The sequence below is a fragment of the Centroberyx affinis genome, unplaced genomic scaffold (genome assembly GCF_046629955.1).
Source record: "Centroberyx affinis isolate AG114_WGS23_722 - 3 ecotype Tasmania unplaced genomic scaffold, CSIRO-AGI_Caff_v1 ptg001230l_1, whole genome shotgun sequence".
Lineage (NCBI taxonomy): Eukaryota > Metazoa > Chordata > Actinopteri > Beryciformes > Berycidae > Centroberyx > Centroberyx affinis.
The window spans coordinates 997-16,073 of record NW_027279743.1 but is presented as its reverse complement, the minus strand read 5'-3'; the positions used below and the strand labels follow the sequence as shown (position 1 = coordinate 16,073).

General features: G+C 41.9%; 1 protein-coding gene across 1 annotated transcript in view; it reads right to left on the bottom strand.

Annotated features, from left to right (window-relative positions):
- efr3a (EFR3 homolog A (S. cerevisiae)) overlaps window positions 1-14,281 on the bottom strand; it is a 53,330-nt gene extending 39,049 nt beyond the window's left edge. The window contains exons 1-3 of the mRNA XM_071524756.1: window positions 14,181-14,281; window positions 7,899-7,977; window positions 4,952-5,087 (exon numbers count right to left, since the gene is read on the bottom strand). Coding sequence (XP_071380857.1) covers window positions 4,952-5,087; window positions 7,899-7,977; window positions 14,181-14,281 — 316 coding nt within the window. The remainder of the gene's footprint in view (window positions 1-4,951; window positions 5,088-7,898; window positions 7,978-14,180) is intronic.
- Between the last annotated feature and the right edge of the window lie 796 nt (window positions 14,282-15,077).

Here is a 15,077-nt window from a genome sequence, read left to right as displayed (position 1 = left end):
ATTTTTTTTTTTACATTTTCCATCCCTTTCATGGTAATTCTGACAGTTTTTACACACATGCACTACGATTAAATATATTTTTAAATACATTTTTCAAAACTTCTCAGGCTCATTCCACTCCCATTCAATTCCAAACAGCACAGAAAATAACTGGAGACTTCTAATTCGGTCGCTAAAAGTAATCCATCACTGTGAATCACATTTTGAAAAGTTGCATCAGAACGGTAATAATATCAGGTTGGAAACTTTTACATTTTGAAATAAGTTCTGTTCATCGTTTCATATTAACGCGTCGCATTCAGGAACACCGCAAGAGTCAAGCCGAGACACCAGGGGGCGTCTTACTTCCGTTTTCTGCTTCTCTGATTTCCATGTTTCTCTCCAAAATACAAGTTTCAACCAATAGCTAACGTTCTCTGTGGTTACGTTAGGCCCCGCCTCCTGTCAATCACAACCCAGTCAAGCCAACAGACAAACCAAAGCAATATTCTTCCGCCAGCTATAGTATAGGAAAATAAAGCTACATTTTACACAATCATGGCTTTAAACTGCTGCCCTCTTCTTTATTGGGAGTTAAGTCGTAATATTTATATGGCATTTATTTAAAAATATTTACTCTGAAAAACAACTAAGACGAGAGAAAAATAGCAAATATCTCCTAACATGATAAAAGCTGGAAAAAAAGTGATGTAAAACAGTAAGGAATGCAGGAAATTAGCAAAAACTGCAATCACACTGGAAATGTCCTTTAACCCCCAACTGGTATGAATGAGTGTGGAGAAATAATGGTGACAAAAGGATTTTACATGATTGTCACATTTTTAAATGGTGGTTAGACTGAATGAATCTCTGGAGGTTTAAGTTTAGAGTTAAGAGGATTCTTTAGAGACCAATCCAAACTACAGAAGCCCCGCCCCTCTGTTAGCTCGTCTCCTCCGGTCCAGTCGTCTTAATTCTCTCTGTCACAGAAAGCGACACCTCAGATTATAAAGTCTGTCTCTCTCTCTGCCTGTGGGACATCGAAGCCTCCGCTCATTTAAACAAACAAAAAAATGGTAGTGATGGTAGCGATGCTGAGAACGGTCCTTTCCAAAACACTCTAGATTAGAGCTGAACAATCGAGAAAATAAAACATCGAAGAACTTCTGCAATTTCCAAATCTCAGAGGCTGCAGTCTTCAGAGTTTTTTTTGTTTTTTTTCTAGTTTTTTTTTTTTTTTAATATCACTTTTCTTTGAACAATTTTAAAGTTCTAAAAAATGTATGACAAGAAAAACTTGCGATGAAAATTCTGTTAAATATTCTGTAAAATAAACACAATTAGAATTTTGTGTCAATATCAGCCTTACTCTACATCCATTTTGTGCCAGTGATTGTTTTTCTAAAACAGGGTCTAATTTCACTGTAATATTTAAAGGGTGTACTGCAAAAAATCTCCATCTTAATAAGTCCTAAAATTTGCCAATGAGGTTTGATAATTTCACTTGTTTCCAATGCAAATTAGGGTTGGGCGATATGTTAAAATTTTCCAACCGGCCACCGTCAGCCCATCTATATATATATATAGATATATATTCGTGCAGGTGTGTGTGTGGGGCGCAGGGGGCGGGGCAGCCCCCTGCGCCCCACACGCCATCTTCAGCGAACAATCATGGAAGAGCTCGTTGCCAAAAAGAATACAAAATCCCCTATTTGGGATTATTTTGGTTTTAAACCAGACCAAACTGGCAAGCCGAAGGACCTAAATGAAGTAATTTGCCATCTTTGTAAACGAGTCCAGACAGGCTGAACAGCTGTCCGACACGATTTGAAAAAGAGTCGGATGGCGTCAGATGAAGGAGCCTCCCTCCGCTCACAGCCTCCAAATGAACAAACAGGTGGGGATAACATATGATGCTATTAAATGATCAGGGAGCTTTTGGTCTAGTTCTCAAATATGATTTAGGAATTGACGTTGCTTTTATATTCGTCCTATCGCCCCAACCCTAATGCAAATCAACTTGTTTGAAGAATTTAGTAGAATCAAGTGTCATTTTCTTGACAGCAGTGCAGTGATCTGCCTTATTCTGACTGGTTTCAGCAGACTGACACTCATTTCTAGAAAATTCCTGAAACAAGTGAAGCTGCATTGGAAACAAGTGGAGTTATCTCTCCTCACTGCAGAATGTTTCTCTTGGTTTAAGAAAAATAAGATCTGAAGGCTGAATATGAGACCAGATGACCGGTTAGGATGGAGGTTTTTTGCAGTGGGGGGTGCAGAGTCACGTCACTTCCTGCTCCACAGCACCAACACAAGCACAAACTTTGCTCAACTACAGAATCACAACATGAAATCAAAAACTTCGCCCATGAATTCAGACCAAAAACTGAAGATAGGCTGAATGAATATATGTGTGGTTTATTTTTACAAGGACAGATTCAACCACAGTGGCACATTGCAATCAACTCTCTGTGGTGTATCAGTATTTTTTAATGAGAGTGAGATCTACAGATATCAATAAAGGCTCTTCTCCACCTGGCATTAAAGTGCGTCTGGAACGTCAACAAAGCAGATTATTGACATTATTCACACGGCGGCCATTTTGAACACTCGGGGTGGGAAGCTCTAGCTTGAAGATTGTCATATATATATAACTAGTGTTACTTCAACACATGAGTGACTTCAGATAGACCTAACAGTTATCAAGTTAGCAGCAATCCCAGAAACAACAATGACTGTTTCAATTTAGCAGGGAAGTTAGTTAGCTTACTAGTTTGTTAGCTACTAGCTAGCTAGCTAGGCTAGACTAGCAGCTAGCGATAATTGGCCAAATATATTAAAATGTGAACCTGTATCCCTCTGGATTCTTCAGATCCAGTTGTTTCTAATGTGTTTTTCAGCGGGGAATCTGTGAACTGATAAATGTTTGTATGATGCATCTTGGTTCACAACAGCAGAACAGAGTTGACTGGAGTTTCCCAGCCAGAGTGTTCAAAATGGCTGCCGTGTGAATAAGGTCAGTTGTCAGAATCTGCTTTGTCGGCGTTCCTTTTTGTGCTAGAAGTGATTTTCAGACTGTTCCTCCAGACAATGGCAGTGAATGGAGAGAGAAAAAAAAACACAATTCTCCAGTCTCCTCTACCAGAGCAACAGATCACAGAATCACTGATTTGGGGTTTTATCATGGAGGAAGAGACACGACCTAAGACACTACCAGAGTCACACAGAGATTTAAAGTGTTTTTGCCCAGGATGCTTGTTAATGCCAGGCGGTCAGAGTCTGGTGAAACTGGTCTTTGTCCCCAGTGGGATGAGGTTTCAGTCTGACCGGGCCGCTGCCTCTCACCACACCAACATACCTAGCCAGAGGTTGGGACTGTTTTCATTTTCGAAGGTGTGCGCATCGGATCTTTTGGACTCTTGGATCATTCCTACCGAGAAGGCGTTTTGTTTTTTTGTCCGATAAAAGTAGGCGGTGAAAGCGGTGAAACAGAGATTCAAAGGGTTAAATACAAACACAGAGACATTTCAGTATGATCTACACTTGTCTACATTTTCTCTTGAATCAAGTGACACCTGGAATAACACCACCTGGGTCAAGATAACAACGCTTCATTCAAGAAAATACTTGATTTGCATTGGAAGCAAGTGAAATTATCTCAGCCTAGTGGAATTCAACATTAAACTAAACTAAATTAAAATGTTTCTTCTTCGAATTGATCTTTTGCAGTAGGTGATTTTTTTAAATTTTTTATTGCTATTCTTCTCTTCTCATGTCAAAGAACATGGTGTCAAACATGGTGCCTCAAATAGATTTCATGCTTAATTAATTAGTGAGCAATTATCACATACCAGAATGTATGTGAAAATGAGCAGAATGAAACCAGACATTCAGCCTGGACAGAAGACGATGAGATCAAAACACATCAGCAGCAAATTCCTTCCTTTTCCCATCAGAACTTACCCAATCAGCTTAAGAGAATGAGGTAAGCGGAAGGTAAATCAGAGGTAATTCCTAAGGGTTTAGGGTCATGGGGGTCAAACGTGGGACCTTCTGGTTATGGGACACGGGTCCACCCTGACCTCCTAACACAGACACCAGAGGATGTTTGTGTTGGAGAGAACAAACTCTGAGTCTGCTCCCATCAAAGATTAGAAGATCTTTGGACTAAGGCGGCGGCCACACTGATCCGTCTGTCTGTCCGTCTCTGTTCATTTCAATTCATTTCCACTGACAGCCGTCTGTTGTCAGAGACAACAGACGGACAGGTTCGTCAGTGTCCGTTCAGCCAATCAGAGGCGTTTGTTTTGGAAAAAATAGCAGCAAACACAGAGACTGTAAAAAAAGATGGACATAGTGAGTGTGACATCACCAATAGGTTTCTGAAGGGCCGTTTTGAAGCCAAAAGATTGTGTTACGTCGCTGCCATGTTGACATGGATTGGAGCCCGAGGGTCGTCCACAGAGCCGCAGCTCCGCCTGCTATTGGTCCATAATCGGCGACCTGTCAATCACTAGGAAAACTGTTATATCTGTTACATCCCGTTAATGACAGAATTAGAGACGTCGGTCCGACAGAAACAAAGATAAAACAGAGAAAGCCTGGTGGAGTGTTGGGATGACTGGAGGTTTTCCAGCTCAGTTTCTGATTGGATTTATACTGTAGAGTCTGTTTCTTGGTTATGAGCAAAGCCTCCTGTTCTTCTGCCTCGCCGTTGCCTGGGTCCAGACCTTTGACTCCGCCCACGATGCCAGATTCTGGTCTGGCATCGTGACATGAAACAGCGGTTTCTCGGTTGAAAAATGATCGGTCCAATGAGCGCCGGGGGGGGGGACTAACGATTAGCCAATCAGCGCCAGGGGCGGGACTAACACCGCTGTCAAGCTGTTGTCAAGCTGTGCGCCAGAACCAAGGGGGTAAACTGAGTCAGAGCAGAAGAAGAAGAAGAAGAAGAGCTGACTGGGGAACTCACCCACGGAGCCTTTGGCGGCGATGGCCACCGTCTCCAGAAGCACCTGGACGATGCCGGCTCGGACCCGCGGAGTGTTCTTGTTGTGGGTGTCCAAGTGGCCCAGGACCTGCTGGATGACATGGTGGGAATGCTGGGCCTGGAGGAGAGAGAGAGAGAGAGAGAGAGAGAGAGAGAGAGAGAGAGAGAGAGAGAGAGAGAGAGAGAGAGAGAGGGAGAGAGAGTATGTGATATATGACATCACCTCGTCTACGATTGGCCAGTTATCCACCAAGAAGAAAAACACAACAAACTACTGAATGGAGCCAGAGATGCAGAGTGCATCACTAATAGCTGTTGGTTAACAGAGTTTTCAGGTGGATTTTTCCTTTAAATCGGTTAAATCTGGGAAGTTCTGGAGCACCGCCCGTCCTGACGTGACTCTCCGTCACCCGGGGTGCGTTTGTTTTTCGTCACTGTTGCACAAACCCCCCAGACAGATCAGAGAAACCAGGCTGAAACAAAACTCTACCGACTCCTCAAACACACTAACACACACACACACACACACACACACACACACACACAGGTAGACACATGGACAAACACATACTCTGCACGCAAACAAAAAGATGCACACACACACATACACAAAAAGACACAGGAACACACAGACACACACATGTAAACACACACAGGTATAAACATACACACACACAAATACACAAACACACACACAGAAAAAAAAGTGACAAACACAGAAAGATGCAGACACACACACACAAACAAAAACAACCCACCTCCACACACACACAGGGACAGAAAGAAGACCAGACCCTCACAAATGTCACCAGGCACACACACACACACACACACACCTGGACCCGAGCGCCATCGATTGTGTCTTATCTCTGGCAGCACCTCAGGGTCACCTGGGAACTCCTGGACGAGCGACCAATTAAAAGAACAGGCAGAGGAGAGAGAGAGAGAGAGAGAGAGAGGCCACTGAGCAAAAGACATGATTTCAACGTCTCGTCTATGCTTTAGCTCTCATATAGCCCAGGATCATTACGGCTATGTATAGACCTATTTTAGACCAAGCAGTAAATACATTATTACAATGAATAAACATCTGTAAATACCAAAAATATGCACCAGAGAAGTCCTGTAGACTAGCCTACAAGATAATTATCTGAGCACAAGAAGTAATTTCAACATTGCGTCTATGTGTAGCTCTCATATAGTCCAGGATAATATTGTCTATGTATAGACATCTAATAAACTTTCACTTTTCAACCCCATTTAAACTTAATTTAGCCTAGATGGCTATGGCCATTTAGACATGTTTTAAACGTCTAATCAACGTCAAATTGCTCAGTGGGAGAGAGAGAGAGAGAGAGAGAGAGAGAGATGGAGGGAACAGGTACATCTCTTGGGGTTTGACTCTGACTAGGAGGCTGTGTGTGTATGTATATGTGTGTGTGTGTGTGTGTGTGTGAAAGAGATAGAGGTGTGTGAATGAGTGACAGAAAGTATGTACTGAATAGATAGATGGAAAGCTGAAGAGAGGGAGATAGGAAGAAAGAGACAGAAAGAAAGATAAAGAGACATTCAAGGACACAAGGAGAGAGAGCAGGAGAGAGAGAGAGAGAGAGAGAGAGAGACAGAGAGAGAGAGAGAGAGAGAGAGAGAGAGAGAGAGACAGAGAGAGAGAGAGAGAGAGAGAGAGAGAGAGGGAGGTCTGTGATTGAAACCAGTAGTAAGCGCACCAGCAGTTGGTGGGTGAACATACGTAGTACTATGTGTGTGTGTGTGTGTGTGTGTGTGTGTGTGTGTGTGTGTGTGTGTGTGTGTGTTGCTGCAAAGTGAGAGAATAACATCCCAGGGGCCTGGACTTCAAAGAGATATGAGTCACATCCTCTCTCCTCACACACACACACACACACACACGGCCTGACATTATCCAGAGCAGAAAGTTCCATCAGTCTTGTCTTTAAGGTTGCTAACAGAAATTAGGTGATTTGTTTTATATGAGGTCCAATCTGCTGCAAGTTTCATAAAAAAACAAATATTTAAGTATTTATTCACAGGGACCAACGTCAAATTTAGTAAAATAGCCATTCAGATTTTTTTAATAACGAGATACACCACTTAAATAATTTTAAAGGTCATATATTATAGCAATTCACTTTGTTTGTATACATATATGATCAAAGATATTTAATGAAGACAACGTTAAAATTTGATTTTGTTTGAGAGGTTCAATTTAAAGTCTTTTTTTTTTCAAAATTTTCAAAACTCCATCCACTTCTCCAGTCAGTTTCAGTCTAACTCCAGCAAATGCATCACAGCTGGACTCGGTCCTGATTGGCTCCCTCACTAAAGAATGACTGAAATCCGTCCAATCAGAGCCCAGTTGGCAGCATTTGAACTGGAAAGCCTCCACTCAGCAGGTTTACCTCATTAGAATTAGTGGAGCCGCCGCTGTCGGCCAATCAGAGTCCTGTACTGTGACGACTCAGTCTTCACATTCATTCAATAAAACCCTTTGAATTAAACTACATTCATCTGCAAAACATCATGAAGAACATTATTCTGATCCTGAGACAGAGGAGGTTTGAAAACTAAATCATGTAAATCATGATGTTTTCTACTTCCATTTTTAGGGAAAGTTCCCGTTCAACCAAAACCTGAACCTACAACATCACACTGTTACATAATCCTGTTTGCTTTCGCTCCAGTGAGTCCAGCACAAATTTCCCCTTGAGGGACAATAAAGTTTATCCTATCTTATCTTAATCTTCTTCATGGTGGAAGAACATAATCTTCACATTATTCATGTCCACAACACAGAATCTGCATTTCAGAGTTTGCGCTCATTTCACAAAATTTTAATGAGACAGTGTTGGAATAATCAACCATGAGAAAATTGACTGTAGATGAACCGGTGGATTTCGAACAGTTCCTGTACCTGGATGGAGTACATGATGATCCTGAAGCAGGACACAGCGAACTCGTTGGGATCCCAGAGGCGATGGTTGTCCAGGTGACTGGAGGGAAGAGAAACAAACCGGTCAGGACCAAAACACAAACAACAGGAAGATAAGTTTGAATTTAGCTGAGCCGAGTTTAGAAGAGTGTCGCTGTCTGGTGAAAACCTTGTATTTCTAAAATGTACTCTGGTACTTTTAGTTCCTGGAAAACTTTTATTCTTATTTTTAGGAGTTACTCCATGTAGTTAACAGTAGACGTAAGGAAGAACTCCAACCAGATATACCATCAAACATGTTTTTTACAGTGTGTCTCAGTATGTAATGTGTCATTATGTCAATAGGAATAAACTGATTCTGATTCTGTAGGTTGAGTACATTTGCTCTCAGTTGTGCACTACAATGCAAAGTGACAAACTGTTTACAGTGTATCCATCATTTAATCAAATTATCACTATAATGTTAATTACTAAGTGATTCTGACATGGAGTAGCAACAATATGGGTGATATATGGTATGTTATACAAGAGACTAATCAAGGATGTTCCAACTGTGCTGATAATTCAGTTAGTCAGGCTTTACTGGCTGCAATACTGACTCTTGTGGCATCAGAGAGTTAGCAAGCTTTGTCTCCTGTTTCTGTTTCATATGCATGTATCACAGGCAGAAAAACCCCGGGGACATTCTGTATTTGTACTGTACAGACAAGCCGCATCACTGTTGTACTTATATTATGATATGGATACGACACGATAAGATACGATACGACACAGTAAGATACGATAAGATATGATACGATAAGATATGATACGATAAGATATGATACGATAAGATACAATAAGATACGATGCAATACGATGCAATACAATATGATGCAATAAGATACGATACGATAACACATGATAAGATACGATAAGATACAATAAGATAAGATACGATAAGATACTATAAGATACGATAAGATACGATAAGATACTTTAAGATATGATAAGATACGATACTATAAGATACGATAAGATATGATAAAATACGGTAAGATAAGATACTTTAAGATACGATAAGATACGATACTATAAGACGGTAAGATACGATAAGGTGAGATAAGATACGATACTATACGATACGATAAGATACGATAAGGTAAGACACGATACTATAAGATACGATAAGATACAATACTACAAGATACGATAAGATACAATACTATAAGATACGATAAGATACGATAAGGTAAGATAAGATACGATACTATAAGATACGATAAGATACGATACGATAAGGTAAGATAAGATACGATGCAATGCGATATGATACGATACGATATAATTTAATAGTATAGTATACTATAGTATATAGTCTTGGGTATTATCGCAATAAGGGCAAATTAGAATATCCATAGCTGCCAATGGGCATCGAGATAAACACAAATATAAAGTATAATAATTATATAACGCAAGGCATAAAAATGCATGAAAACAATGTAATCTCCTTTAAGAACTGGGGTTTGTGCGTGCAAAGGAAACCTGTAAAATCCCATCATGTATCTCGGGAGCCTGAAGGGAAAACGAATCCCCCGCAATTATATTTCAACTGTGAACTGGGCGGATGGCGGCGAGGCAGAGGGTCAAACAGGCTGCAAACAGAGTGGGAGGGAGGAAGATATGCAGATGAGTCTGAACCGGCAGATGGAGGAAGAGGAAGATTACTCATCTCTCTCTCGGAGGCGGAGGAGCCGACCCGCTGCAGCTATATCCATAAATAAATCCATAAGTTACATCTGCTGTTTATTCCTGCTGCTGGTGATCATGCCTCACCCGGACACACACTTACACACACTTACACACACTTACACACACTTACACACACCTCGTCCTAACATGTAGGTGCTGAGTATCACCAAAAACAACCAGTCAGTCACACATGATCTCTTATTCCTGATGACGAACAAAGGAACAAAGAAAGAGTCCGAACAGAACTCACAGTTTATTTACCAGAGGTGTGACCATGTCAACTTTGCTCGAGGCACAAGTCTCAAGTCAAGTCCCAAGTCTAAATGTAGATCACCAAGTCAAGTCTCAAGTCACGTCCCAAGTCTAAATGTAGATTACCAAGTCAAGTCTCAAGTCAAGTCCATGTCATTAATGTCAAGTCTCAAGTCTAAATGTAGAACAGCAAGTCAAGTCAGAACAAATCAAGAGTCCAGTATCAATTAAATATCTTAAAGAAAACTAAATATCTAGGACTTTTCAATGCAATATGGTTTTAATAGGATAAAAACTTGGTAAGAGCATCATGAGTTTGATTTCTATAATCAGTTTCAACTTCAATAAATTCAATCATTCCATACAAATTCAGAAAACAGAATTTAAATTCAGTCGTCTGCTGGAACAAATCTCATCACTTTCAATCTGAGTCATTTACACAAACACAAGATCTCAAGTCAAGACTTTAGAAACCTTTTCAAGTCATCAGAGTACAAGTCAGAGTCAAGTCTCAAGTCACCAGAACCCGTCAAGTTTAGATTGTGACTTGAGTCTGACTTGAGTCCAAGTCATGTGAGCAACCAATAGAAAGCAGTGTAAGTGCCCAAGCCACAGCGCAAGTTCCCCTGAAATGATGATGATGTCAGAGAGAAGAAGAGCTGGGGAAAAGAAATCTGAAATAAGAGCAGAGGAGAAAGGTAGAAGGCATTTTTCCACTTCAAGATAAGAGCAGATTAGAGTGAAGAGTCGAGGAGGAGGAAGATACAGGAGAGAGGAGAGGATTTACTAGTGGGAGGAGATGGGGGGGGTGAGGGGGTGGGGGTGAACTGAAGCTGCCGAGATTTTTTACCAATATACAATATCTTTAAATTTGATAATTTTCATGCCAGAAATATTAAAAACATTACAAGTTTTCCCCCAGAACTGCATTCTTGTCAGGGTGGAAAAGCCTCTGAAACAGCATTTACATCCACTGAGACTAAATGACACTAAATGACACTAGAATGACACTAAAACTCTCCACTGAAACCCTGTTATTATTAATAACAATAACACAGAATGCGTACTCTTTTGCATCAGGACCGAACAACATTATTATTCTACACGTTTCCCTTCTTTATCCCGAGACCTTTTGGAGATTATTCCCTTCTTTGCTCAGACTTTGAAAGACTTCTCAGACCGGCAGCGGTATTTCATCTCCACTCTCTGCTCTTCGACCTCCAGCAGCTTTCAGAAGCGTTTTCATCGCCGCGTGAGACCAGAAACCTCCAGACTCTCGTTCACGACCTCAGCGTCGAGCCGTGACCTCCGACCCCCGCTCACCGTGTTTTTCTTCTCAGCTCGCTCTCTTCCTCTGAAACCAATTTCTCTCCCGATTCTTTCAACAGGCGCTTTCGTGTCCTAGATACTGTGTGTGCTAATTTCAAATAAAGACTTTTTACACTGCAAAAAAATTCCCTTCATTATGCCTGATTACCCTTGTTATACCTAACTGTATACATCTTCTGTCTTGGTGTTTTATCTCTGTTTTCTATTATTTATTTATTTATTCTTTTTTATTCTAATTTATTTCATTTTTGATTGTTTGACTATTTTTTGGTTCTCTTGTATGTGTGGAGAATGTGTTCGGTCTTGAGGGTAAGTTGGGAAAGAGGGTGCATATTTTTATCATGCTTGTTCATCCTTAATTATCTGACCCTCTGGAAATCAATAAATATTCTTAAAAAAAAAAAAAAAAATCCATCTTAAGTCATTTTGTCTATTACTGAGTCCTGAAACTGTAATTTTCTTAAAATAAGTGAAACAATCTGCCAGTGAGGTTTGATAATTTCACTTGTTTCCAATACAAATCAACTTGTTTCAAGAATTTAGTAGAATCAAGAGTCATTTTCCTGACAGCAGTGCAGTGATCTGCCTTATTCTGACTGGTTTCAACAGGCTGACACTTATTTCTAGAAAACTCCAACTGAAGCTGCATTGGAAACAAGTGGAGTTATCTCTCCTCACTGCAGAATGTTTCTCTTGTCTTAAGAAAAATTAGATTTGAAGGCTGAATATGAGACTAAATGACTCGTTAAGATGGGCATTTTTTGCAGTGTAACTTTATTCTCCTCTGAGCAAGAGTGCCTGAAGAAAACCTTTTCACTTCATTCACTTGCCTCACTGTACTTTATTCACTTTATGCACTAAGGCTGCGTTCACACAAAGCGTTTTTTCCCCCAACTGCCAGCTGCCTTTCCTCATTAGAAGCAAAGGGAAAAGCGCGGCAGACACACCGGTGTTTTTTTCGTCAGAGCGGAGCGCTTTCAAAAGTTGAGAAATGTTAAACTTTTCAGAAAAGCGCCGGGTGACGTGAACCGCCTTTTCCCAGCCGACCAATCACAAAGATAGAGACGCTGGCCGTTTCCCATAGCAACAACAAATATGGAGAAAGTGAAATTGCCGGTGGAGAAATTGGACGTTGTAATAAGTGAATTTCCATTACCGCAACAGCGATCATAAAGGCAGTATGGATTATACTGGACATGTATTGGAAATATCTGGTAAGCCTTTGCTTGTTCCCCAACACTGTTTTGTCTGCTAGCTCACTAACCAGCTGGTTAGTGAGCTAGCAGCTGCTCAGCTAACATCAGGTGACGTTGCCGTGATCCGCTTTTTATTTCTCCTCACAAAAAGCGCTCCAGGCGGCGCTTTTTCCACATCAAAAAACGGTGTGTGTGAGCGCAGCCTAACTTCACTCTCTTCTTACTCTCCTCCCTTCAGCTCAGTTTCTTTCCTCTCCCCACAGCAGCACTTCAGACAGTCGTGGCTTCATCTCCACTCTCTGCTCTTCCACCTCCTCCGGCTCTCAGACTCCTCTCTCATCGCCACATCAGACCGAAACCTCCAGACTGCGTTCGTGACCTCAGCGTCGAGCCGTGACCTCTGACCCCCCCCCCCCCCCCCCCGCATCGACCTCATCCACCGTGTGTTCCTGCCTGTGGAACCCGCGGCCGCTGGACCTTTCTCTGTGGGTCTCGGTTCCTCGCTGAGTGACAGACTCCCACACAGTCAGCTGCTGCCTGCAGGTTACAGACCGGACGCTCACAAAAGTGATCGATCAATGCTTATAGTGGAGGCACGCACGCACGCACGCACACTCACACACACACACACACTCACACACACACACACACACACACACACACACACACACACACACACACACACACTCACACACCGAGTACCCAGCGAATCCCGTTGGTACAACAGCCTCCTGAAATTTGTTAAAACATTTGGTGCCAAAGTTCAGTAGTTTAATGGTTAATTTTACATCATCCATCATCCAATCACATCGCTGCTCTTTTACTAAAGTGACTGCTGATTGGCTCGCTAGCTAACCACTGCGCCACAAGTCAGGAAAAACAAACTCCTCCCAGCTCTCTTCCATCTCTCTTTCTCTCTCTCCTGTGTCTATTTCTTTATGTCTCTTGCCCTCAAACTCGTCAAATCTCTCCCTCTCTCTCTTTCCCTCTCTCATATTCTCTCCATCTTCGTCCAGACATAGCCATAGCCAGTCCATAGCCTCTCTCCCTCCATGTCAACTGCTCTTTATCCCTCTCTCCTGCTGTTCTCTCTATCGAAGGAGAGGGAGAGAGGGAGAGGAGAGAGGAAGGGTTAGACAAAAAGGGAGGGAGGGAAGGATGGGAGAGACATGGGGGCAGAGGTAGAGAGAGGCAGAGAGAGAAAGAAAGAAAGAGAGAGAGAGGTAGAGAGAGAGCAAAAAGAGAGAGAAATGGAGAGGGAAGAAGGATCGGTAGGAAAGAGAGAGAAAGACAAGGGAAGGAAAGATTGGAAAGAAAGGAGAGAGACGAGAGAAAAATGGGGGAGATCAAAGTATCGGCTGAAGAGAGAGAGAGAGAGAGAGACCAGGAGGATGAGAGCAAGAAAGAGGTATACAAGAAAATAAAGAAAAGAGAGAGAAAGAAAGAGAACGGAAACAGAACGACAAATAAAGACGGGGAGAGAGCGGAAAAGAAAGAAAGAAAGACAGAAGAGAACGTGGGAGTAAAAGAAGAAGAAGACAGAAGAGAAAGAAAGGAGAGAGGAGAGCAGAGATAACAGCCTCGTTTTACCAGCATGACGTCAATCCTCCTCCTCCTCTTCCTCCTCCCTCTGTTAACCCCAATCCCTGCTATTTTTAGCGTGAAGATGCCCCCCCCCTCCCCTCCCATCTCTCCACCCCCAGACCCCCACCCCCCCTGCTGTTGGAGGAGCGCTTGTTTCGACGCCGCACCACACCTTGCAGACAGGAGGCACCGCGACTGCTCCATCCAGAGAGAGCTGAGGCGGATCAGGAGCTCCACACCTCCTGCTCCTCTGATGTTTCTGTCCTTATGCATTTCTTAAAAAAAATGTTTCATTCTTTTTATAATAACGATTATCATAATAGTAATACATACAATTATGGGAAGAAGGGAGGGCGGCTACAGATTTAAATAACGGACTCAAATTTTCCTTCATTTAGGCTACATATATGATTAAAGATGGATATTTGTTAAAATGTGACTTTGTTTGAGTGGTTAAATTTAATTTTATTTCATTTTCAGAAATACCTCCTTCCGTTTCAGTCTAACTCCAGGAAACGCATCACAGCTGGACTCGGTCCTGATTGGCTCCCTCACTAAAGAATGACCTGAAAGCCTCCACTCAGCAGGTTTCACCTCATTTGAATCAGAGGAGCCGCTGCTGTCGGCCAATCAGGGTCCAGTATTCACATTCATTCAGTTTCACTCATTCAACTTTTAAAGCTGCAATAAGCGGAATTTTCTGACCACTAGAGGGCGACACTGCAACACATTTGTAAATAACACACAGCAAAGCCACTGCACTACGGAGGCCCCCTAAGGACAAACCTAGCAAAGCAGCGTGCATAAAGGCTAACAGCTAAGCTAACCGTAGTGTCACCAGTTACCAGTCTCACTTTGACAGATGAGAGATGATCTTTCTCCTGCTGAAGGTCACATGTCCCACTATGACAAGTGAAGAGGCAGGCAGCAAGTTCACTAGCTTAACAAGTTTACTAGTTTAACAAGTTTACTAGCTTAATAAGTCCACAAGCTTAACAAGTTCACTAGCAAGTTCACTAGTTTAACAAGTTTACTAGCTTAACAAGTTCACTAGTTTAACAAGTTCATC